The 24,878-nt window shown below is 42.0% G+C and overlaps 1 protein-coding gene across 1 annotated transcript in view; it reads right to left on the minus strand.

Moving 5' to 3' along the window:
* PTPN13 (protein tyrosine phosphatase non-receptor type 13) overlaps nt 1–24,878 on the minus strand; it is a 659,094-nt gene that overhangs the window by 222,504 nt on the left and 411,712 nt on the right. The window contains 4 exon segments of the mRNA XM_029599218.1: nt 1,464–1,553; nt 14,688–14,744; nt 17,670–17,767; nt 18,478–18,898. Of these exon segments, the coding sequence (XP_029455078.1) occupies nt 1,464–1,553; nt 14,688–14,744; nt 17,670–17,767; nt 18,478–18,898 (666 nt within the window).

Raw genomic sequence — 24,878 nt, forward strand, 5'->3', positions numbered from 1 at the left:
TATTTTTTGAAACGTGAACGTGTTGTTGGGTAGACTTTCATGTATTTTAATAGTGGGTGCGCATGATATCAAATTCTTGCACATGCCTGCGTGAGTCCATATACTTGTGCAAATGGGCGCATTTGCACATGTTTTAAAGTTACCCTCGTTGTGAATAAAACTGGCATGAGTCTGATCCCAGTCCTTCAATTTTACTTAAGGAAGGCCGGGATATTCTAGTTGCCTCTATTATGACAGTCATTAATTCTTCTTTAACTATTAGTATTGTTCTAAATTTATTTAAGGATACAATTATTAAACCTTTATTAATGAAGTTACATAGGGACCCAAAGATTCTCAATAAGTATCCCCCATTGCTAATATCCCTTTTTTTGAGAGAAGAGTCTGGAAAAAGCAGTGGCTCCACAACCAAAGCAATTTTCTGAATTTTTTGAACATAATGTAGCACCTCACCTGTTGTTGGGGCTCAGGGGAGAGACCATGTTTCTCCTATTTTACATCACCTCCACTGGCTGCCTGTTATTTATCAAGCAAAGTTCAAATATTTGACATTAGTTTTTGTGGGACAGACTGAGGTTGTATGTTCCCATTAGGTCCCTAAAGTCATCTAATGAAACACCTTGCAGGTTTCTTCTATTGGAGAAGTTAGGCTAATGCAAACACGTAAGCAGGCATTCTTCTGTGCTGCCCCTGCCATAAATCAAATGATATCCACAGTATCTTGAATCTGCTTAGTTTCAGGCCTTTTTTTAAATCCTGGATTTTTAGTTTTGCTTTTTAATTGGGCACCTTATATTGCGGTGGTGTTATTATTCCCTGCTGCTGCGATTTCGTTTATTGTATATACCCAAAATTAGATATTAATCTGCCGTTATGTTTACTTGTCCTGCATTATGTTGAATAGCACTTTATTTGTTTCATTTCTATTAATGCCTCTGTTATTTTATATTACTGTTGCTCTATAGATTTCTTGTATTATTTGTATGTATATGATTTTTGTATTTAGTCCTGTTGGTTGTTGCTTTGATGGATTGTATTTTTATAAATTGTTTTAGTCTTGTTGGGCTGTTGTTGTTTAAGGCTGGTGACTCATGTACTGGCTTATTATGCACTCATAATTTTCATTTATTATGTTTATATATTTTTTGTAGATCATCTTGGCTTAGCTATAGAAAGGTGATAAAAGAATGTAATCAAAGAAAGTAGGAAAGAAAGAAATTAGCTATTCTGCTTAAATAGAAAACAAAGAAAATGGGAATCCAATTTCCAAAGCACAGGATTCAAAACAAAGATAGTACAGAATAACATTGGATGGCTCAAAATTAATACCTGAAACAAGACTAAAACTTGCTAGCAAATAGTACTATAGCACTGGATTTGACTTTTGCTAACAAAGTCCTACAGCACTGCATTTGACATTTGCTCCTGTAAGCTGGTGACCGTTTTGCACTGCAGTAACTTACCTAGGCTGTATTTTGCATCTTTCTTTAGGTGCACCAACATAATCTCCCTCTCTGGAGAAGAGACTGCATTCAGTTTCTTTAACACAGCATCTACCCAAAAGTAGTCATCAGAATAATGAGAGTGAATCATTTGTTTTAATTGTACAGTGTAATTGTTAAAGTTGTTAAAGCATCATATAAACATGTTAACAACATTTCTTGTTAATATAAGCATAAATGCTCTGTCAGCAGAGGAAAAACACAAAGTGACAAATACACATTTGAGATGCAGTTAATGATTTAATATATAAATAAATGTAACTTATTTTTTTTGGGTATGATTAAAAATTGTATGTAGCTGTTTGAGACGTTTTTAGACATTATTACAGACATGTTACTTAGAGGCTGAGGTACTAAAGTGCACCAAATATTGTGTGTACTTTAATAAATCATGCATACTATTTTGCTACTGGAGCTTTTATGCAAAATAGTACACACACAGTTTTTCTACAGAATATTTGACAAAAACTTTAACTTTGGGGCAGTGCTTATTGTGACTAAAGTTGTAACCACTATAAGCTAAAATGAGAAGAGTGCTCTAGAAATACATAGTTAATTTTTTTGTGAAATGTTAATTGCATAAGGATTTTGCATGCATACTTTACCTATGTGTTCATAATTAATGAGCTGCTTTGCAAAATTTTGTATCACAACTCTATGAATTTAAATACAATTCGAGAAGCGTAAAACTGTTTGAGTAAAAGGGCAAGTAGTGTGTTATCCCATTTGACTATTGACCTTAGTGACATGTAAAGTGGCCACCGTGCAATTCTGTGAACTAGAGTTCCCCAGCCCCAAGGTTTGCTATTTGAGTGTATAATGGAATTGTTTGGCCATTAAGGGGGGTCATTTTCAAACAGTTCACATAAGAAAGTCAGCACAAACATGCACAAGTCGCATCAATTTTCAAAACAGAATTATGTGGCTACATCGGCTTTGAAACTTCTTCCACCAAGCCTACCCACACAAACAAACAAACATCTTTATGCGCATGCTGTTTACAATCCAAAAGTATGCATGTAAATTCAAAACCCCCTCTAGCTTTTCTCCCAAGAAAGCCTCTATTCAGTTCAAGCAAACTTTCGTACAAAAATGACATACGTGCAGAAGTTTACCTGCCTATCATAAGAACATAAGGGCTAGATTTTAAAAGCCCTGCGTGCTGGCGCCTATTTTGCATAGGCCGCCGGCGCACGCAAAGCCCCGGGACGCGCGTAAGTCCCGGGGCTTCGTAAAAGGGGCGGGAGGGGGCGGGTCCGGGGGGGGCGTGACGACGGTTTGGTGGCGGGCCGGGAGGGCGATCCCGAGTCCCCCGGCACTGCGGCCTGTGCCGGGGGATGCCAAGGTGGCGCGCGCAAGTTATGCCTGCTTCAAGCAGATGTAACTTGCCCAACAAAGGTAGGGGGGGGGATTTAAGTAGGGCTGGGGGGTGGGTAGATAGGGGAAGGGAGGGGAAGGTGGGGGGACGCAGAAGGAAAGTTCCGAAATCAGAGCGGCTTCGGAGGGAACGGAGGCAGGCTGCGCGGCTCGGTGCGCGCAGGCTGCTGATTTTGCACAGCCTTGCGCGCGCCGACTCCAGATTTTATAGGCTACGTGCGTATCTTATAAAATCCGGTGTACTTTTGTTCGCGCCAGTGGCGTGAACAAAAGTACGCACATGCGTATGTTTTTAAGATCTACCTCTAAGAATTGCCATGTTGGGTCCAACCAAGCTCAGTATTCTGTTTCCAGGACTGGCTGGTAATTTTGTAAAAGGAAGTTTCTGAACATAAAACACTGCTTTACCCACAGAAGTCCCTTGGAAAATTACCTTCTAAAGGGGGTAATTTTGTAACATCATGCATATGACATCCAGCAAATATGAGCATAAGTTACCATTTTTCAATGTGGATTTACATGCATAAGTCCGCTTTGATAATGCTCCCAGCAAAACTATGCGCATTCAATAACACCTGCTATATGGAGTGTGTTCTATTGCTGAGAGAATTTACACACATAAAGGTGAATTTTCAAAGAGATGAGCAGTAAAAATCAGCTTATATGCTTGTAAATGGCATATGTGTGTGCATATGCTATGTTAAAACCTAAAAATACCCATGTAAGTGAGGGTCCACAAGTAAAGTCGCACCTGTAAAAAAGGGAGCGGCCAGGGGCATTCCGGGCAGAGCCTACATTGATACAAGTTTGCTATTTTATAAGCAATTTACGCATGTAGATTTGACAGCTTACTCGCTAATATTTCCAAATGCTCTATAACGGTAACTTTAAAGCGAGCACGTGTGCGCCCAGATGTGTACGCATTTGGGTGCGAGGATACATATGCTAGAATTTTAAATCGTCTGTGCGAGGGCGTGTGTATGATTTAAAATATACCAAACGCGCACATGTGAGCTCCTAATTTTAAGCAGTTATGCGAGGAAAATATTCTTCACTTATCTTTCCTCGTGACTTGATGGCTTCTACACGTGCAAGTGAGCAAATTTAAAAACCTGCGCTCACGAAGGAAATAACCAGTTTGACCCAAACTATCTTTAGGTCAGCATTTCCCAACCGGTGTGCCGCAGCGTACTAGTGTGCCATACTGTCCCTCTGGTGTGCCATGGCGGTCTTCAGTTTCTCTTTCCCCCCCAAGAGCTGGCCTGCAGGATATCCTCCTGCCAGCAGGGGGAGTCGGAGAGCAGCACTTTTCTGCTGCTGCTTTTGTTTCCCCCCCCCCCCTCTACTGGCTCTGCTCTAGGCATGGGGGACTCTGCAGTCTCACAATTCCTGCGGGCCCCATGTAGTTCCAATTCCAGACGAGCATAGAAGAAAGAAGCAGCAACAGGTTAAGTGCTGCTGCAAGATGCAGTTGAATTTGCTAGGAAGCTGGGAGTGTTGGGGGAGGGGGGAGGGAAGGAAAGGAAATAGAAAGTGCTGAAGTCAAGGAGGGGAGAGGGTAGGAGGGAGGTTGATGAGGATTATATTGGGCAAGGCATGGAAGAAGAGAGTAAGAAAGGGAAGGTGATACCTCTCTTACAGGTTTGTTCAAAAGAAACAGCATTTCCTAAGAATAAAGTTGTTACCAACTGGACTATCTGAAGTAGAAGGTGTATCACTTCTGGATACGAGAGAAAAGAATAAAAAAGAAGAATTAGGAGTTGAACAGTTTTGAAGGGAGAAATGGAAGATCCCCTCAAGAAACACACAGAGGCGTTGGATATTGAGGACACAGAAATGACCAGCATAATTCCCACGAAGAAGTTGGAAAAACCACTGATAATTACACTAGACTCTGTCTGGACAGCAATTATCACACTCGAGAAATCTGTATTTAAATTAACAAACGTTACAATGGAAATGAACGAGCGGGTACTGAAGACTGAGAAAATCTTAGAAAAGCAGAATGAACAACTGGGAGATTTAGAACAGAAATTATCTCAAGTTCAAAAAGTACAAGCAAATTTAATACAGGGGGAGGGGATACAAGCTAAAAATTTGGAAAGATTAGAAAATGAATCTAGGTATTTAAACTTGAGAGTGATAAATTTTCCTTTAATCAGGTTTACATCATTACAAGATCAATGTAAGAACTATATAAAAGAAGTGTTAAAAATACCCATAGAAGCTTCCCCACCTTTCGCAAAGATATATTATGTTAAATCAACTATGGTGAATGAGGAACAAACATCTCCTCTGAATATAACTGACTTACTTGAGACAACTACTAAGGAGATTGTAGAAAAGAGAGGAACTGTTTTGGTTAAGTTTGTATTTCCCTCTGATAGAGATACAGTTCTCAGATTATTTCTTTGAAACAGAACAGTGAAATTTCATAATCATCAGTCTGGATTTATCCAGACATAGCTAAAGTGACAATTCGTCAAAGGAAACGGTTTTTGGCTATGAAGCAACTAGCTGAACAAATAGGAGCACAGATGGTAGTCCGGTACCCATGCAAATGTTCGCTAAGATTAAATAACGATAAATATATACCGGTATATTATGAACCAGAAGATTTAAAATTGTTTCTGGAATCAAAAAAATTAATGGGGAGTAATGTTGGTTGAATAGGTTTGCTGCCTAAATAGAGAATGAGCTATACTTTCTCTTACTTATAAAAACATTTCCTGTATAACCTAAGCTCATACTGTATAAGATGGATTACTGTTTATTTCATAGTAAAAAGGATATCTATGGATACATTTTATACATTTCTTTATATAATTATTACTATGTGAAACTTTGCAGATGTTGTTCTCTGTTGTACTAGCTTAAATCATTTAATGCTGTATGAAAACAGATATCCGTATTGTATCTTGACAGGTTATGTCATAATATATAAAAGTTTAATAAAATATAAATTAAAAAAAAAAGAAAAAGAAAGGGAAGGTGATGAAGATGGAGATGATAATTCTAGTGGGGAGAAAGAGGATAGAAGGTGATAATACCAAGGGAGTGAGGGGAGAGAAAAGGAAAGAGAAATTGATGATGGCAGGGGGGTAGAGAGAAAGAGAAGAGAATGGGATTATACCATAGGAGGTGGGGGAAGGAGAGAAGATGAGGCTTGCAGTGGAGGGAAGGGAGAGGGAAGAGGGGAAAGGCTGGTGATGATTTGAGTGGGTGGGAGATTGGGAAGAGGGAAGAGAAAAGAGGTGATGCAAGGGGGGATTTATTTATTTATTTATTTTGCACTTTTCTATACCGATATTCAAGTAACAGGGTTACCAATCAAGTCGGTTTACATTCCAACAATAACCTTGACAAGAGAATGTCTTACAATAAACAGGATGATCAAACTTGGATACATAAAACTGGGTATAACGACGTAAATAAGTTAGGTAAGGGATAAGTTAGGGATGAGTGAGGTAAGTTAGGGATAAGTTAGGTAAGGGATAAGTTAGGGATGAGTGAAGGGAAGGTGTATGATACCAGGGGCTGGAGCAGAGAAAGAAAATAGAATGTTGATGCCAGGAGGGTGGGGGATAGGGACGGTGCTGGTGTACCATGATGAAGTGAGCCCAATGCTAGGTGTGCCACAATACAAAAAAGGTTGGGAACCACTGATCTAACTTATCTGGCTAAGTAGAGCTTTTCTTTAGACTTACCAGCTATCTTAGCTAGATAAGTAGCACTTTAAGACTTATCTGGCAAAGTAACAACTTGTCCAGATATGTGCCACTTTCAAGATTCAGCAGAATAAATTGGAATTTAACCAGATAAGTAGCATAAAACTGCTATACTCACATATATTTACATCTAACTTTACAAATATATATGTGGAGATTTTACTAGCATAATTCACATGCATTTACCCTCCATTAATCTGCTTTTATGCATGTAAGTCGGAGATTTTCTAACAAGTGTGTGGCATTTTAAGATTTATATGACAAAGTAATAGCTTTTCCGCTATTTGACGGATATATCAGAACTTATCCGGATAAGTGCTGCTACTTAGCCAGATATATCAGAATTTATCCGGATAAGTGCAATATGTATTCATATGTTATTTTTATATGTGTGTGCATGTTGCAGAGTACATTTATGCGTATTTTATAACCTGCATATATCATATTCATGCAGATTATAAAATACAGGCGTAGATTTTCACGCATCCATATTCATAAGAATATGGGCCCACATACGCAAGTTTCAAAGTTATCCTCCCACCTTCTACAATCAAATAGTATGCATGTAAGTCCCAAGCCAAGCCAGACTCCACCTCCTTGGAACACTTCGCCCCATGAGTGTAAAAATATGAGCATAAAGAATGCATGTGTGTTATTTTTATGTACATCTAAAAAGCCATTTCTGCGGGTAAAGCACTTCACACCCACAGAAGTCCTTTTGAAAATTACCTTCTAAATGATGAAGACTGAAAACATGGGGTTACATTTTCAAAAGCTTAGTCAAGACTTAGGAGCATCAACTAAAGTGTTATAGGGTAAAGCTGGCTAAAAATATGTGCATAATTCTGTTACATCTTCCTACACAAAAGGGGCTGTTCTAGGGAGAGGAAGAGGATATGTTAAAGATTTATGAGTGCAACATAATTTTTCAAAAGCTATGCGCGTAAATGGCATGCTGCTTCTGCGCATAACTGTATGCCCTTTTTTTTTTTGCAAAGTGTACAATCACACGCGTACAGCAATCAGATTTTCAGTCAACTTGCATGTGTATCGTTTGTTTGAAAACCTAAAGGGCTTTTTTTTTTGCCTGTGTGCAGTTATGTGCACTACTGAAAAATTAACACATATGGGGGTAATTTTCAAAAGAAGGTAGGCATGTAAAAGTAGTGTATATTGTAGTAATTTTCAAAAGCCCTTTTATGCACGAAAAACCAATTAACAATTCAGTAGTATATATCACAGCAATTTTCAAAAGCCCATTTAGGCATGTAAAACCCACTTTTAAACGCATAAATCCTTTTGAAAATTACCTGCATTTTCTTAGATCTCATCAATGTTATACTCAGCCTTATCTGTGACATATTAAAAACTGACACTGTGTGGAAGCAAAGGCTCATGATATGATTTTCAAGGCAGTTCTGCCTACATGCAGCAGACATGCTGATAATAGAAAAATAATGAATAAAATGGCCGATTATTTTAAGGCCCTTTTCACAGAAGACTTTCTCCTTGCCCATCTCAATCTAAGACATCATCAAATGGCATTTGAAAGCAATGAAGAATACTGTAAAGTTGACTAGGTCTGACACAATCAGAAAGCAGCAGAGCTGAACTCAAACATTCACTCTGTACCTGTTCAGCATAGATTTAACAACATATTTTTTTAAACTTTTGATTTGGAATTTTAAACAGCCAAACAGACAGAAAATACTGTATAATAAACACAATGATACTAATAATAATTAAGTTAATACATGAGGGGTAGGTTTCAGAGTCCCGCAATGTGTGTCAGTCTGTGAGTAAGGCACTTGATGATTAATGGTGCTCAATAAACTAACAAAGGAAAAGATACTTCTTTCTGTAGATTTACTAAAAGGGTACCACATTTTTCTGAAATGAATTAACAACCCCTGAGATCTGTTCAAATACAAAATTCATTTCTGGAATTGCTCTAAAAAAAAAAAAAACCAAAACAAAAAAAATCTTGCTTAATATGAGGTTTGCACAACTTTACACAATGGAAGATTTAAATGGCTTCCAAAACTTTTAGGCTGCAAGCAATGACTTCATAGACTTTCCCCCAAATAGGTCAGACTGTGGTTCCATTTGATGAGAGAAGCTTTTGAGTACAGAGAAGTTGTTTACCTGTAACAGGTGTTCTCCTAGGACAGCAGGATGTTAGTCCTCATATGTGGGTGACATCATGACAGCATGCCACTATCCACGCGTCCACATGGGGTCTCTCTTCAGTCTCTTAAGTAGATCATGAAAAAATAAAACAAAAAACCAAGAGAATCCAACTCTGTGGGATAGCGGGTGGGTTTCCTGAGGACTTAGGAGAACACCTGTTACAAGTAAGCAATGCTTTCTCCAAGGACAAGCAGGATGATAGTCCTCACATGTGAGTGAATCCCTGGCTACAGGCTAAACCAGAGACCAATGGGACCAACAGGCACCAAACTAGGTGCCAACAGCACAACAACAGAGGTTCTGTTGGTAACATCAGGAACGGCTTGAACCCAAAATAGGGCCATAGGTAAGAAGAATTGGATTTACAGCTGATAAAGATTTCTGAGGACAGACTGGCCGAATCTGCTATCACGACAGTCATCCCTGTCCAGACAATAATGAGCTGTGAAGGTGCGAAGAGAACTCTACGTCGCAGCCTTGTAGATCTCCCCCATAGGTACTGCACACAGGTGGGCCACAGTAGTGGCCATGGCCCTAAAAGAATGAGCTGTGATGTGGCTCACCAGCTACAGCCCTGCCTGGTTACAGAAGAAGGCGATGCATTCATCTAGCCAGGTGGAAAAAGAGTCTGCTTGATAACAGCCATATCCAGCCTATTGGAGTCATAAGAGATGAACAGCTGGGCGGAACGTCTATGGCCTGCTGTCCAGTCTAGGTAGAAGGCCAAGGTCCTTTCTGGGAGGAGAGGAGGAAGTGATTGGAGTGCCAGGAGACCCTCGGAACCAGTGCTGAAAAGCTGTAGAGAAAAGAAATCAACTCCTGGACGAGGAGTGATGAGGCCGGGACCCAGCGAGCGGCTCCCCCAGTGAGGTCAGCTGCAGGCGCCCGTGGGACTGTATAAAATCTAGGCCCCTGCGGTGCGCAGCCGCTGGCACGCTGTCAAAGGGGCACGCCCCTAGGTAATTTTTTCTTTTGTTACTCGTTATGGGTAGAAAGGGATACTCTAAGAACTTTACTTCCTCGCCTGTGACTCCAACGTCGAGAAGGATAGGACCCATGGACTCCCATATAGTACACATTAGTGAGTCCAATGTTCGGGACAGTTTAGAAGGCAGCTCCATGCTAGGAGTTACCTTAAGTCCCAGGTCCTCGCAACCCCCAGAACAGCCAAGGGAAGGTATACATGAAGTTAATGTTATTATAGACCCCTCAGCAACTGCTCCCCTTATTATCTCTCAAGGGGAGAATGTTCTAGGGGGGATATAATTTCTAGTATGAATACAATGGATAATGTTACTATCACTAATAAGATAATTCAATGTCCAGCTGTGATCTTTGAATCAATTAATGAAGAGGTAGATACAGAGGTTGAACCTACGAATGTATCTTTAATAGATTTATGGAAATTGAATGTTAGAATTGATAAAAAACTTTCTACTTCTATTTCTAAGATACATACTTTCTCTGTAGAAACCAGAGAGAAGTTTGTAGACTTGGAAAGTAGAACAAATAAAATCGAACAAGTAGGGATGAACTTGAATCCATTAGTTATTAATTTGCAGGCTTCAAATATATCCTTCATCAAGGATAACACTACACTGCATAATAGGATTGAATTGCTTGAAAATGAAATACATTCATATAATCTTAGGTTATTAAATTTTCCTTTCTCAAGGTTGAAGTCGGCTTTTGAATTGTATAAAAAATATGCAGTAGAGATTTTATCCTTTGATATAGAGAAAATCCCAACGATTTCTAAGATATATTATTTACCTAGAAGGAAAATGCTGTCGACACAAGCTGGGGGTATAGATTTGTTGGAAAGTCCAGGTGTCTTTGCTTTCTTAGAAGACTCAATGGACAATATCTTATCCAAAGCAACATTGCTTATACAATTTTCTTTAAAACAAGAGAAGGACCAATTTTTTTCCAAATACTTTCAAGTGAAATATATGAATTTTTGTGGACAAAAAATACAGGTCTTTCCTAACGTGTCTTGAGTAACTCAGGCACGTAGAAAACAATTTTTAACTTATAAGCAATCAGCTCTGGATATAGGAGCTAATTTTTTCCTAAAATTCCCATGCAAATGTCAGATAGTATTTCAAAATAATAAATTTATATTTACTGATCCTTTACATTTGGAACGTTTCTTAAGGGATAAAACTCGATTAGTAATTGATGTGCTATTTTCTGAATGGATTGCTAAAGATATATTGGCATGTCCAAAATGTTTCTTTCTCCCCTCTTAGATGTGGGCTAGATATCCAGAAATCGTATATTGTTATTTTATTTTATTGCTAAGTTGTGAAGTTTATTCTTGGATTCCTTGATTATTTCGATGTAAACGATATAATAATCAATAAAAGTTTAAATTAAAAAAAAAAAAAAAAAAGGCAGCCAAGGCCCTTTTACAATCCAGTGTGTGCAGCACCCTTTCCCCTGGGTTGGAATGATGCCGGGGAAAATAGTGGGCAGGACAATGGACTGATTAAGGTGGAATTCTGTAACCACGTTCATAGGACCACCGGGTCATGGAAAACCCTTGTGTAGGGCAGATAAGTCACCAATGCATTCAACTCACTGATCCTGTGTGCCGATGTGATTGTTATCAGGAATATGACTGTCCATGTCAAATACTTAAGAGCAGAGGAGGACAGCGGCTCACAAACAGTGGTTTCATCAACTGGGCCAACACCACATTTAGGTTCCAGGACACTGCGGGGGCCCATACGGGAGGCCACAGTTGAAGCAATCCACGCATTAAATGCCCTACAAGGAGTTGCACCGAGATGGGTGAGCCATCCACCACATGGTGGTACGCCCCTATGGCACTCGGGTGCACCCGATCGGAACTGGTTTTAAGCCCAGTCTCGGAAAGGTGCAGCAGGTAATCCAGGAGTTCCCGGGTTAGACAGGAGAAGGGATTGAGGCCCTTCTGCTCACACGAGATTGTAAACCACCTCCACTTCAAAGCATAAGACTTCCTGGTGGACACGAGACACATCCTCTGAGAGATTCAGAGGCTGCAGGATCAACCTGTTAGGGAGTGTTCCCATATGCTCAGCAACAACTCCATAAGAATCTTGTGTACTGGGACTGCCATGATCTCCTTAGGAGGCTCCACAAACTGGAGGATCTCAAGCATTTTGTGCCTGGCATCCTCTTCTGTCAAAAGTTAGAATGGGATGGCCTCCACCATCACCCTCACAAACCCTGCAAAGGTCAAGTTCTCAGGCGGGGACTTCCTTCGTTCTTTTGGAAGAGAAGGATCTGATGGGAGATCATCTGTCTGATAATCCCCCTAGGGGTCATAGGCACCCTTATCCTCACTATATGTGACAGGGGATGGGGCCTTAGATGCTCGGCCTTCGTCCAGAGGTACAGGCACCAGCAGAACTGGATGGGGGGCTACAGGCCTCATCATCTCTGCCAGCTTCGGTGGAGCTTCCTCCTTGGAGGTACCGGCAATGACCACCGTATCAAAGGGGAAAGCCTCAGTTCCCTGCTGGACACCGATGCTATACTCTGAACTGGAACCTGCTGGTTTAGTAATGCACAAATGAGCATGTCGAGCTTCACCGGGTCTAGTGCTGTCGGTGTCACAGCGCCCGCTCCACCGCTAGCTGGATGGTGCTCCAGATCCTCCTCAAACGTTGCTAATGCCCATACCGACTGGAAGGAAGGAAGGGTGGCCAGATTTTCTTCGGATCCAAGAGGAGGATCGGAAACTGGCACCAGGATCAGTGGAAACTGAAGCAGACCCCCAGCACCAACAGAGGATGAGATCATCTCACTGCGGGGTCACTTCGGGAGCATCACGGCAAAACCCAGTGCATCCCCGCACCCAGCACCAGCACTGGGGAAAGAAGCATCGGCACCACCGGTGCCGATGCTTCTTTCCCCAGTGCAGAGGTCGAAGACTATGAACCCCACATCCTCAGCCTGGAGGAGATATACTCTGGTGCCCATATCCACCGGTAGTATCAACGGTCCCACCGATGTTGATGATGTGGTGTCCATCGGTGCGTCTCCAAGGTCCTTCAATGTCGATGTTGATGCTGATGGCTCGGACTTCCTCGACCTGAAGAGCTGATCCATCTTGTCGAGTTGAAGCAGACATTCTTTTGGGTCATCTTGACACAAACAGCAACCCCACATGTCATGCGATGCCCCCAGACAGAGGATACACACCTCATGAGGATCAGTGATAAACATAGTCCTCGAGCACCAGGCACATTGGCAAAAACCAGACATGGCTATGTTGGGGCGAAACAAAATGACTGCAAAGTCGAAAGTGATGGCAGTGGGCTTCAATGGCTGGCGGGCACCAAGGCACCGCCACCATGGGGGGAATCGACCTCGAAAAGAAACTTACTTGAAATGCCGAAAACCCTTACTAGGAACACTATGGGAAGGCACCAAGAGAGACATGACAACGGATCAAAGGAAAAAAGCGTGAAAAACAATAAGAGCAAAACGATTTTACACAAGGCTAAAAAAAGCCAAAGTGAGCTCAATCAAACTGCAAGGCTTACAGATCCACGGAAAAGAAGAGACTGAAGAGGGTCCCCACATGGACGTGTGGTATAGAGCATGCTGGGCATGCTCAGTGTGCCTAGTCTAAGTTCTAGAAACTTAGACACAAGTTTTCCACATCTGGGCTCCATCTGATGATGTCACCCATGTGTGAGGACTGCCATCCTGCTTGTTTATTTATTGTATTTATTTAAAAACTTTTCTATGCCGTCGTTTAGTAGTATACCATCACAACGGTTTACAGATAGGCACATAAATAAGTCTGGTTAGGATTATAAATTAGCTAGTAGGTGCCAATAAAGTTTTGGTTACATGAATCAAATAATATACGCTATGGCTTGTCCTCAGAGAACATAATATCAAGAAGCGATGTTATACAATCATACGCCTGGTGGGGAGGATCATTTTCAAAGCCATTCAGCCAAGTAAATAGGAATTTACCTGGGTAAAATAGCTTGTCTAGAAATTGCCCTCCTTTGGCCAGCTAAAATTAACTGCCGGCTCCCACAACGTGCATACTTATAGCTGGGTTGCTATTTCCCCCTCCCCACCTGCACAAAAGACCAGAGTCAAAGTGCGGGTCTACTTTTAAAGCTTATCCTTTACACTAATTTTCAAGGAGATACTGCCTGCATGGTTCCTTTCAGAAAATGCATGTGAAGTACATGCGCTAGAGGCACCCAGGGAGTTTGCAACTACATGGGCTATTTGACAATTGCTCCCCCTTCCCCCCAAAAAAACGCCCAGTAACTCCACTTACAATGGATTCAATCCAAGCACGATGGTCAAAGACCAACGTAGGGAAACAAGCCAGGAAAAGAGCATTCTATTCTTCACATAGCCATTGTTATGAGCGCCATGTGTTTCTAAACTAATGAGAAATAAAATATATCTATCAACTCCCAGAAAAGTAAAGCATTCCAGCTTTTAATCAAATTAGATTTAATTTGGGATAAACAGAAAGATTAGGGTTTAAAGACCGATTCTGTACGTGAACTAAAGTATCCAGCCCCTGGGAAGATGTGACACGGCACATTGAAAAGTTCTGTTTTGAATGAGGGATTCTGGAAACTTTGTTTCTTTCATTCATTTCTTCCTGTGGCCCTTTTGGAAAATCTCTCAAGAAAGGATGAGTAAAAAAAAGAAAAAAAAAAAAAGAGTATATCCAACTGTTACCTGAAGCAGATTATCTGTTAAGATGACAGAAAGAAAGAGAAAAGCGGAGAAAAAGAGATATAGAAACAGTAAAGCAGGCTACCACTGAATGTACCAAACAGAGAATACTAAAGAAGTGTTCAAACTAAATGCCACTGGGATACTGAACAGGTTTCTAGTATGCTCATACACTTACCATTTCCTTTGAAGGACAAAGGCGATGATGGATTACCAGCGCTGTGCATGCTCACACCTGTGATTCAAATGACACAGACTCTCTCAGACAAAATTGGACATTAATCATCTCAACAGCCTTAAACATTTATCTGATGGCAACTTCTTATGATAGATCACCAAAACCTTCCCACTCTGAGACAGTGGGAATGCTGTCACAAACTGTGTGCATATGTGTACGATTTTTTTAAAATTGCATTTATCTCATCGTCTTCAAATCTTTGATTAGTAATTTGAAGCTAAAATGATAAAGTAACACATTTGTAGTACATTATTTTGAGTTCTGAAAACACAGATTACTGTTATTTAATGCAGTGCTTCTCAACTGGTGTGCCATGGCAGCTGAAAGGAGACAAGATAGAAGTTTATAAAATCATGAACAGGGTAGAATGGGTAAATAAAGGACGGTTATTTACCCTTTCAAATAATACTAAAACAAGGGGACACTCCATGAAACTAACAACCAGCAGGGTCAAAACAAATTGTAGAAAGTACTTTTTCACTCAGCGCACTGTGGAATCTGTTGCCAAAGGACGTGATCAAAGCGACTACCATAACGGGGTTTAAAAGATATTGGAACAGTGCTTGGAGGAAAAGTCCATAACCCATTACTAGCCAGATAGACTACAGAAAGCTACTGCTATCCCTGGGAATGAGTAATAGGAATTAGATCTACTTTATGGGATCTGTGTCGGGTACTAGTGACCCGGACTGGTCACTGATGGAGACAGGATCTTGGCTCTATGGACCTTGGTTTGACTCAGCATTGGTCTGATTTAGGCTCTTATTGCAAAGTCCTTGATATGTCGCAGAAATGTCAGTCCCAGCTTGCATTCTTTTCTCCACTTTCTCCCAAATGGCAGGAGAGTAGCATTTTATGTCATTCTGAAGCCAATGGAAAAGAAAGCACATAGGAAGACCTGTTCTTCTCGTACTGGCCAGGGGGAAGGGGGATGAAGGAAGGGAGTGCAGAGGTCAGGGGAAGTGGATCATAAGAAAGGATCACATGGGGATGGAGAAGGGCAGGAGAGAATGATTATCCACATCAGCACTGCCGTCGCTCAAATCAATATGACCAATAACTTTCCAGGGTACTTGTGACAAATTAGCATGCCACCTTCCCCTTTGTGGCTCTCTCCAGCTGCAGCTGATATCCCCCCAAGCAGGCCTTGCCAAGGATAGCATTCATTGCTACCTGATGATCGAAGCTTTAAATGCCATAGCCACTTATGCAACTGGATCTCTGTAGCTCCCCTCTCTCATCACTGCTTGTCTTGGAACATGATTGCTGTATTCCCCTCCAACTCAAGTGATGTTGTTAGAAAAGGCAACTGCTGTTCTAGCTGATTCTCTACATGGGCCCCTGTTGCCTGGAACACATGGCTCTCGCTATCACTGGTCCAGCTTCCCCCACCTCTCCTCACCATGTGCTGGGGCTCAGGATGACAATCCCTTCACTGTTCATCTCTCATTGCTGCTTATGGCCTGCTTTTGCCTCTTGCATAGATGGATGATGCACACTAATGCCCCAAGTCACTTCCAGCTCAAGGAAACCCACAAACAGCTCGCCCTGCTTAGGCCTTCACTGCCTCCCACAGCCTAATGTTGCTACTGGCTCAAAAAAAAAGGTAGGTAACCCCCCCCCCAATTACATAAATATTTTGAATCATGGCTCACAAAAAGACCAGGTGGGGAGAAAGTGGGGAGAGGGACAGGATCACTAGACCATGCGGTAGGGGGAAGGAGTAAGAGTGCATCCCAGGGAGGGGGAAGTGAAAGATGATGGAGGGAGAGGGACATGAGAGAAGCTGGGGTAGATTTTCACAGGTGGGGGAAGAGGATCCCAGGGGATGGGCAATATGAGAGAGGATGGGTGAGAATCACTAGGGAGAGGGGTGAAGTGCGAAAAGATGTGAGGGAGAGAAAAGGGAGGACATGAGAAAGGACTGGGGGGAGAAGAGAGGGTGGAAGGAGAAGATCATGGTGGGGAGCAGAAAGGGAAAGTATGAGAGACAGACAGGATTGAGTGGGGGGGGAAATGGAGGGAGGATCATGAGAAATTTGGATCAATATGCCATCAGGATTGAGCAAACTGGAAAGTATGCCATGAAATAAAAATGATTGAGAAGCCCTTATTTAAATTACTGCAAGCAAACATGTTTTCAAATGTATTTGTTAAAAAGTACATTCTGTATGTATTGTAATCCTCAATTGGCAATTGTTAGTGTTTTGAAAGGCTGGAGAGGACTGAGCTCCTAAGTACTGGCTGCTCTTTGGGTTGGACAGACTGCATAATGGCCACTAATAATCTCAACAATCTTCAGGGGAAGAAGACACGTCATGACATACTTAGAATATCTCCTGGTGGCCAGTCCAGTGCCTGCATGCTGTAACTAGCAGCACATTACAAGAAGGAAGTAATCCAATGGGACTGACAGGCTGCGTATATACCTTATGTGTCTTCCTACCACAGTCCTTAAATTATGATAGTGCAGCCATTTGTGAGCAAACACAGAGGATGAGTAGAGTTGATGTTCCAGATCTGTTGTGCAGTGTACAATTTAGCAGCTCAGAGGAGATTTCTCAGCATCTCAAAGATTGCACCCACAAAGATTGAATTACTGCAAGTCTTAAACTTTTGAGCAGTAGCAATGATCATCAAGGCTTCAGTCCTAGCTACTGTCCATATGCGCATCTTTCATAAACATTCATCATTCAATTAACTTACAGTACTGCCCACAAGTTTCAAGCTTACACTAACTAAACTTTTTTTGTGAGCATGTCATCATGTGTCCAATACATGCATGTATAAACGCTTGGAAGGTGTCATAGAAGTACCATATGCACTGTTTGTTGAACAATAAGCAGCATGTTAATATTTGCCATATCACCATGGAAAAAAAAAAAAGGACTCCAGAAACAAGTACTTGTGTTTTATGCTGACCTACAACATAGGCTTGCCCAGTGTCTTCCATGGATGATGAATCGGACTCTTGTTTTCGTATCTCATGGCTCCTATTTAAATTCCCAAGGCACTTTGAACTATATAAATATATAAAGGGAAAATAGAGAGTAGCATATTAAAGTTCAGTGTCACTGATCAGTTCTGAAAAATAAAAGCAGAAATAAAAATCAGTGTAAAAAAAAAAAAAAAAAGTTTTTTAATTAAATAATGAATTTCTCCTCCAGCTTTCTCCTTTCATTTTGATCTATGGCATTATATAAATCAGATAACTTACCTTAACCCAACTCATCTTCATCATCTCTTGCAAATTCCTCTCTCACATCGGGAGTTAAATATGCGCACCAAAAATGTGCGCTCTGCTGAACGCACCTTATTACATTGGGCCCACCGTGTGGTCTAATGAGGTGCATCTGAACTAAAGAAGATAACTTATCAAAAGAGGGGGGGTGAAGAGCTCAAGATGATTGTCTTCTCCTTTACAGTCATATACTTCCTCTATGATCCTCATACACCATGACCTTCTGTGACTCAGAGGGTAAAAGAATCCCCTCTTTGAGTCTGTCTCCCATGGCACTCTTGGATAGTCAGCTGATAGCAATGCAACAGCAGTGCTCTCGCCAAGTGGCCAGAACTGTAAGAGCAGGGCTCGGGATATAGACCCAGGTTTCAAGCCTGGACACATGTACTGTGTAACCACTATTCTAGCAATGAAGCCAGGCCTAAAAACTAAACATATTCAGAAAAAAAACCGTTAGTTAAACTGTTTGGCAGTAATAAAAATGCTTACTTGTTTATTTTTCCAGATCCTGTCATGGACTCTGTATCTGACTTTGCTGCCTGCTGTAAAGCTTTTCCCATCAGCAGCTCCATGGTTTGTGGGGGAGAGTCCATGCTAGCACCGAAAGCTTTCCGTTGAGGTGAGAGAGACACCCGACTCAGGTCGTGATAGGATTTGCTGATCACACGAGGTCTTTGATCCCAGGACGTTTTATCGTTTTTATCTTTTGACGTGCTGCCTGGTAGAGGGTGGATGAGTGACAGGTCAGAGCAGGACAGTCTTTTTAGAACCTCCGATTGCACGGACAATGGGCGAATTGCAAGCCGATTGAGGGTACTGCTTGCCAGACTGCTAGTGCTGATTGCACGTCCCAGGTTAAATCCTCGAATGGACTCTGCTTGGATGTTCAGGCTCCTCAGTGAAGCTCTTTCTGAAAGGAAATTCACATTGCTCATTTCAGAATAGAACATCATCTTTATGATCCCAGTAAATGATTTGTATTGTCTTTTACTGCAATATGCAACAGATGAAGAATATTCTTAAGAATCAATATAATAAGATCATTTCTTTTCCTGAAGCTTATAGACATAGGGGTTGATCTGCTCATTCAGAGGCTGGGAAGGAGACTATGACATTTAACTATTCAAGCTGGTCAGTTTAATAACTACCATTATCTTGAGTCTGGAAGCACGAATAGTGGCAAATAGGACAAAAATGAACATATGAAGGATTTTATGCACATCCCTCTGTGAGGCCCCATTATGGTATGCATGAGGCTCACTATTCCTTTTCAGACATACACAATTGCTCTCATGATGTCAGTAACATCTGGAATTGGGTGAAGAAAAGAGATGGAGCATGCTAAAACAATGATGTCAGCACAATCTAAGGGCAAGCAGCCAAAGCCGCTTGGGCACAGTGTAATCATAATCTGGCCTCAAGATACATGTGCTCTGAACAAGGAATCAAACCAAACCTGAACTTCAATTGTAAAATGGCCTGAACCTTTACATTTTTCTTTACTATTATTTGAAAATCTCTGTTAAACCTGAGCAGGAAGAGATATACACAAATAATTCAGGTTACATATTCAAATTAAGGAATCAACTAAAGAAACAAGTAGAAAAAATTATACACTGGTAGGGAGCAGGGCTGGCATGACCAGGTGTACATACCGTACATTTGCATGGAGCGGCAACCCCGGGGCGGCAGCATGACAGGCCACGGGCCATCAGCAGAACCTAACTAGCTGGCAGCCGAAGCAGGAGGCCTGCAGTGCCGCGGCCTGAAGACAGCCTGAAGACAGTGGACTGTAGTGGAGCTCATCCCACCATGGCTTGAAGACAACACAGGATGCTTGCGGGACCATGATGGAGCTCATCTCACCATGGCCCGATGATAGTGTGTGTGTGTGAGAGAGAGAGAGAGAGAGAACCCGTGTGTGTGTCTGTGTGAGAACCTGCTCTTTTGAAATATTATATTGGTGTTTTGGGAAATTTCTAAACATTTTTACGAGGTTTAAATTATTGAATGTTCTAGTCATCAGCTATCTTGAAATATGTATTCCCTTTATTAGTATAGTTTTACTATTATGATTGATGTTTTATACTTCTTGATTTTATTGTTAATCAGTTTTCCAGTGCAACTAAGGGGAAGGATTCTGCTAGTGAGTAGTTTCTGAGTAGGGGTCTATATCAGTCTGGCTTGTTCTGTTTTCAATAGGAAGCTTATTGGTTTTCTAGGGCCTGTTGTAATATTTGCAGTGCTGCTCTTTCCTGGGTAGGGTTGTTGCTGTTTGAGTCCTGGAAGTTAGTGCTGTTTTGATATGGCAGATTTGTTTCTTGGGGTAAACTGTAGTCTTGGCAGGCTGTGATAGCTTTTATTGGGCTGTGGTTAAGTATTATCCAAAAATACTGTATGTGAGGTATTGAGAAAATATAGGACCTGTCTTGTGAATGTCTCTGATCTGACTTCTGAAGAAGGGCTCTATGTAGTTTTAAAAACTTTCCTACACTATTTTATTTTGTACATGTATTTTTATTTTAGGCAGTCTGGCATGATCTGTTTTCCTAATAGGAGGTGTATTGGTAATTAGGGCCTGGTGTAATATTTGCAGTGTTGCCTTTTTATAGATAGGTATGTTGTTGAGCACTGTTTTGGTATGGGAGGTTTACTGCAATTCCTTATTCATGCCTGTCTGAGGGCTAAGCCCACACCCAAAACATGTTAAAATGGGCCTAATGCCACATGGGTTCCAAATGTCTTCTGTGTCTTGGGGAGAAGGGGGTTGAGGGAGTGTGTGGGAGGGGAGAGGGAACTGAACAAGCAAGACTGCTGGTGACTCGGGGTGGAGGGAGGTGAGACTGAATCCCCTGCTATTAATGTCACCGCACGCTACTGCTATGATTTTGATGAAGCCAAAATAGGGAAGGAACTTGGACAGCACTTAAGTGAGGAAGTTCCACAAGAACTTGTTTAACAATTGAACTGTTTGGATCAAACACAGGGACTTAATCCTCCAATAAAGTTCAAAAGGGTATCTTATCTTTAATAGACAGGACTTGCCTTTTTATTTCCTTACAATAATTTTTAGGTTGTGTACGTTTTTGTGCAACATTTTGTAGGCGATTACTGGGATAATGGTAAGTGATTAATTTTGTTGCCTTGCCTGACCATGAACTGAAAGCCTCTCTTGAGGTTTTTGAAAAAAAATCTTCTTTTATATAGGTTTATTCTTTTCTCTTCTTAACCAGATCCCAGAGTTCTGTCATTTTACAAGTCTCTTGTTATAATGTCAATAATAAACTTGAAAGGGCTGGCTTCAGAAATAAAGTTACCTTACAATTTCCAAAACCCTACGTGAAAGCTATAACAATTCCATAAAAAACTCACAAGAACCACATCAAAATGACAGCTCGACATCACAGTTATAATACAAAAAAATTGTAACAGTGTACATGTACATTGCTTTATTTATTTTGATTGATATTCCACTTTATTTGAATATTTATGTCAAAAATGTTTGCGGAAAGGCATGAAAGATTCCCAGGAAATTAATTTATTATATGTGCTTGGTTATGTTAAGAATGCAATACAAGCAGAGATAATGCACAAGGGGGGTAATTTTCAAAAGAATGTATACATTTACAACTGGGTTTTACATGTATAAATGCACTTTACCCATGTAAGGGGGGTTTCTGAAAATTGCTATAATATATGCTAATGAATTAATAGGTTTTACAAGCATAAGTGCATTTTAATAGATACATTTTCAAATGACATGCACATAAAAAATAGCATGCGTGCACGTAAAATAACCATACGCAAGTACACACCATTTAAAAAACTGCTACAAACTCGCATAAAACAGAGACCATGCGAATACAGCATATGTTATCTTAAACGATAACTTTTAAACAAGTGCATAGCTGATATAAAATACGCATAAATATACCCAACAATATATTTGCATATGTAAAATATATGTGACACGATAAGCAGTGTTTTAACGCTTATCTGCCTATCTTACTTAAAGGGACATTTATTTAAAATGCGTTAGTGCATTATCACAGGCGTTAGGGTCCTAACATCCGTAATAACAGTGTAACGTATGTGATAAATACCACATCGCGAAATGCATATGCAAATTTAAAATTAGTAGTCGAGTGGGAAGAGTTTGGGTGGAATAAATGGAAAAGAGGGTAGGTTAACGTTGCATGTGATAAATGAATGTATACGATCATGGGATTTAACTACACCTTTTTTCTGAGTGTTATACCTGAGTTAGCTGTGCGTTACGGGATTTATCACAAATCCCGGTTCGGGAGAGGGGGGAGAGAGAGAGCGCCTCTGTCGAGGCTCACTTATATCTGAACTTTTTATACCATTGTAAGAGGGGGCATTATGAACACGGGGTGGGTTCTGGGTGGCAATTTTACATGCACAGTCATACGTACGAATAGAACAGTTACTATCAGTGAAGATTTAATGTGATTTGGAGTGATGAAAGGTAAAAGAAAAGTAGATTTGTACCATGTTCTCTCAACCTAGCTGCAATCAGGTAGGTAGAGAGTAAAGTGTACAAATCCCAGGATTAGGATTTTGACCTCCATCTGGATCCATGTCTGCGGTGATGAAGGATCCTGCATCTCATCCGAGTCATCCAGGTCCCTGGGGTCTCCCGCCGCACCAGCACGACACAACCCCAGGCACTTAAGCAACTCCGTAGAACTGTCTGCCGATGCCATCCTTGGTCTTTTGGACAAGAGTGGCCGATGCCCCCTGGTTCTCTTCTCTTCTGCACCTTTCCTAGCCAGGAAGGCTCTGTGTAACAGCAGAACATATTCCGGCGAAAACTCCTCTGGATCGTTGGTCCCTTGTGCGAGGAGGCTGTCCAAGGAGTCTGCTCCCTGCTCCTGGCCATCCTTAGCAGCCTGCACTGCAGAAGAGAGTGAGGAGGGGAATCACCAGAGTCCCGGCCAGGTGTAACCCCCCTGGCTGCGATCCTCCACACGCACGGCTGAAAGGGAGGTCCTCCCCCTGTACCACAGCCGCAGCTTCCAAGCTGCGGGTGGCCCTCCTAGTCTTTGCACCCCCGCAGGGGATCCCTCCACCCTCGAAGCCACAGCCTGTGCAGAGGGAGCGGGAAACAAGTCAGGCCAACCAGAGCCTGCAGGCCCTGCAAGCCGCCATGCATGGTTTTGTTGTCATATGCCACATGGTTGCAATGGCTTGCGGCTGAACTGTGCTGCCGCAAAGAAGGCTGCACCTCAAGGAAACCCCTCTGTACTGCATGATTGCAAGTGGCATGCGGGAAGTCGCAGCAAGCCGCACCAATAAAAAATCTGGCCGCACAGTACAAGTTTCCTTGCTGGGGAAAAAACAACACATGGAACTCTCACCCTCCCCCACCTGCTGACCTCGATAGCTCCCGCTGTCTGACCGCCCCAGTCACTGAGCCACTGACCAAATCTCCTGGCTCATGTCCACTGTCTTCTCTGTCTTTTTTTTTCAAAAAAAATAACTTAAGCAGAGGAAAACAAAAGGATACTTCCCTTAACCAAGACAGCAGCTAGCAGGAGGGGATTTCGAAGCCCAAGAGGGAGCCAAGTCCCCTGGCTGCCAAGGTCTCTGGCACCATGGGCTACTGCAGTCAGGGGTATCCAGCAACCCAGTCGCTCAGCTCAATCTGAGGAATGGCCCACAAAGGAACTTGTATCAAAAAGAACAATAGACAATTTCCACAACAACACACAGTATCCGAAAAGGAAATGTCACCTGTATTAAATCACCGATCCCAAAAAAATTCAAAATGATAATTATCGACAATTGTATGTGTTTTTAGATGAACCGCATCATCAAGCCTGACGGCGTGTGCTCTATATTTCGAGAACCGCCCGGTCTTCTAATCATTTGCGGCAAGATTAGATCTTTGTCAAAATCTTTTTTCTTTAGTTTTTTCTATTTTTCTTTAGTTTTCTGTAAGTTTTCTCAAATGCATATTCATTATATCTTACATATCAACCTTTGGTCTTCTATTCAATAAGCACTGCTGATGTCAGAATCACACCACAGAATCACCACAAAGGAACTTAACACCTCAGGGAGCTGATCCAACTTCTTGTCTCCAAAAGCTAACTTTCAGTCAGAACTGCAGGTTGTGACAGAGAAATAGTGAGGGACTGCAGGTGGCACTCTCAGATATTACTCCTGGGAGATTTCTGCGCTACTGCGGAATGCAGAATTTGCGCAGAATTCCCCCCCCCACGCAGAATTGCCAAATTCTGCGCAGAAAATAGCAGAGGAGCCCCCGGCATGCTGTGAACTGAGCGCGTCCCGCAGCACACGCTCCATTCACGGCGAAGGTGAAGGCCCGGCGCACCATTCGCAGTGAAAAGGAAAGGCCCCTGTGTGCCGTGGGACACGCTCTGTTTGTGGCGAAGATGAAGGCCTGGCGCGCCGTTCGCAGCACAGGGGGGCCTTCCCTTTTCGCCGTGAACGGCGCGCCGGGCCATCATCTTCGCCACGAACAGAGCGCATCCTGCGGCATGCCGGTGAGAGAGAATGTGTGTCAGAGAGGGGAGGGGAGGGTGAGAGAGAGCAGGAGGGTGTGAGAGAGAGTATTGGGGGGGGGATGCCGGTGAGAGAGAATGTGTGTGAGAGAGGGGAGGGTGACAGAGAGCATGGTGGGTAAGAGGGGGGTGGGGAGGGTGAGAGAGAGCAGAGGGATGTGAGAGAGAGCATGGGAGGTAAGAGAGGGTGGGTGGGGGGATGCTTGAGTGTGGGTTTCAGAGAGAGGGAGCCTATGTGAGGGGAGGGGGATACCAGTGAGAGAGAATGTGTGTGTGAGAAGAGGGGGTGTGGGGGAGGGTGAGAGACAGCTTGGTTGGTAAGAGGGGGAGTGGGGGGAT

Source organism: Rhinatrema bivittatum, chromosome 1 (assembly GCF_901001135.1).
Source record: "Rhinatrema bivittatum chromosome 1, aRhiBiv1.1, whole genome shotgun sequence".
NCBI lineage: Eukaryota > Metazoa > Chordata > Amphibia > Gymnophiona > Rhinatrematidae > Rhinatrema > Rhinatrema bivittatum.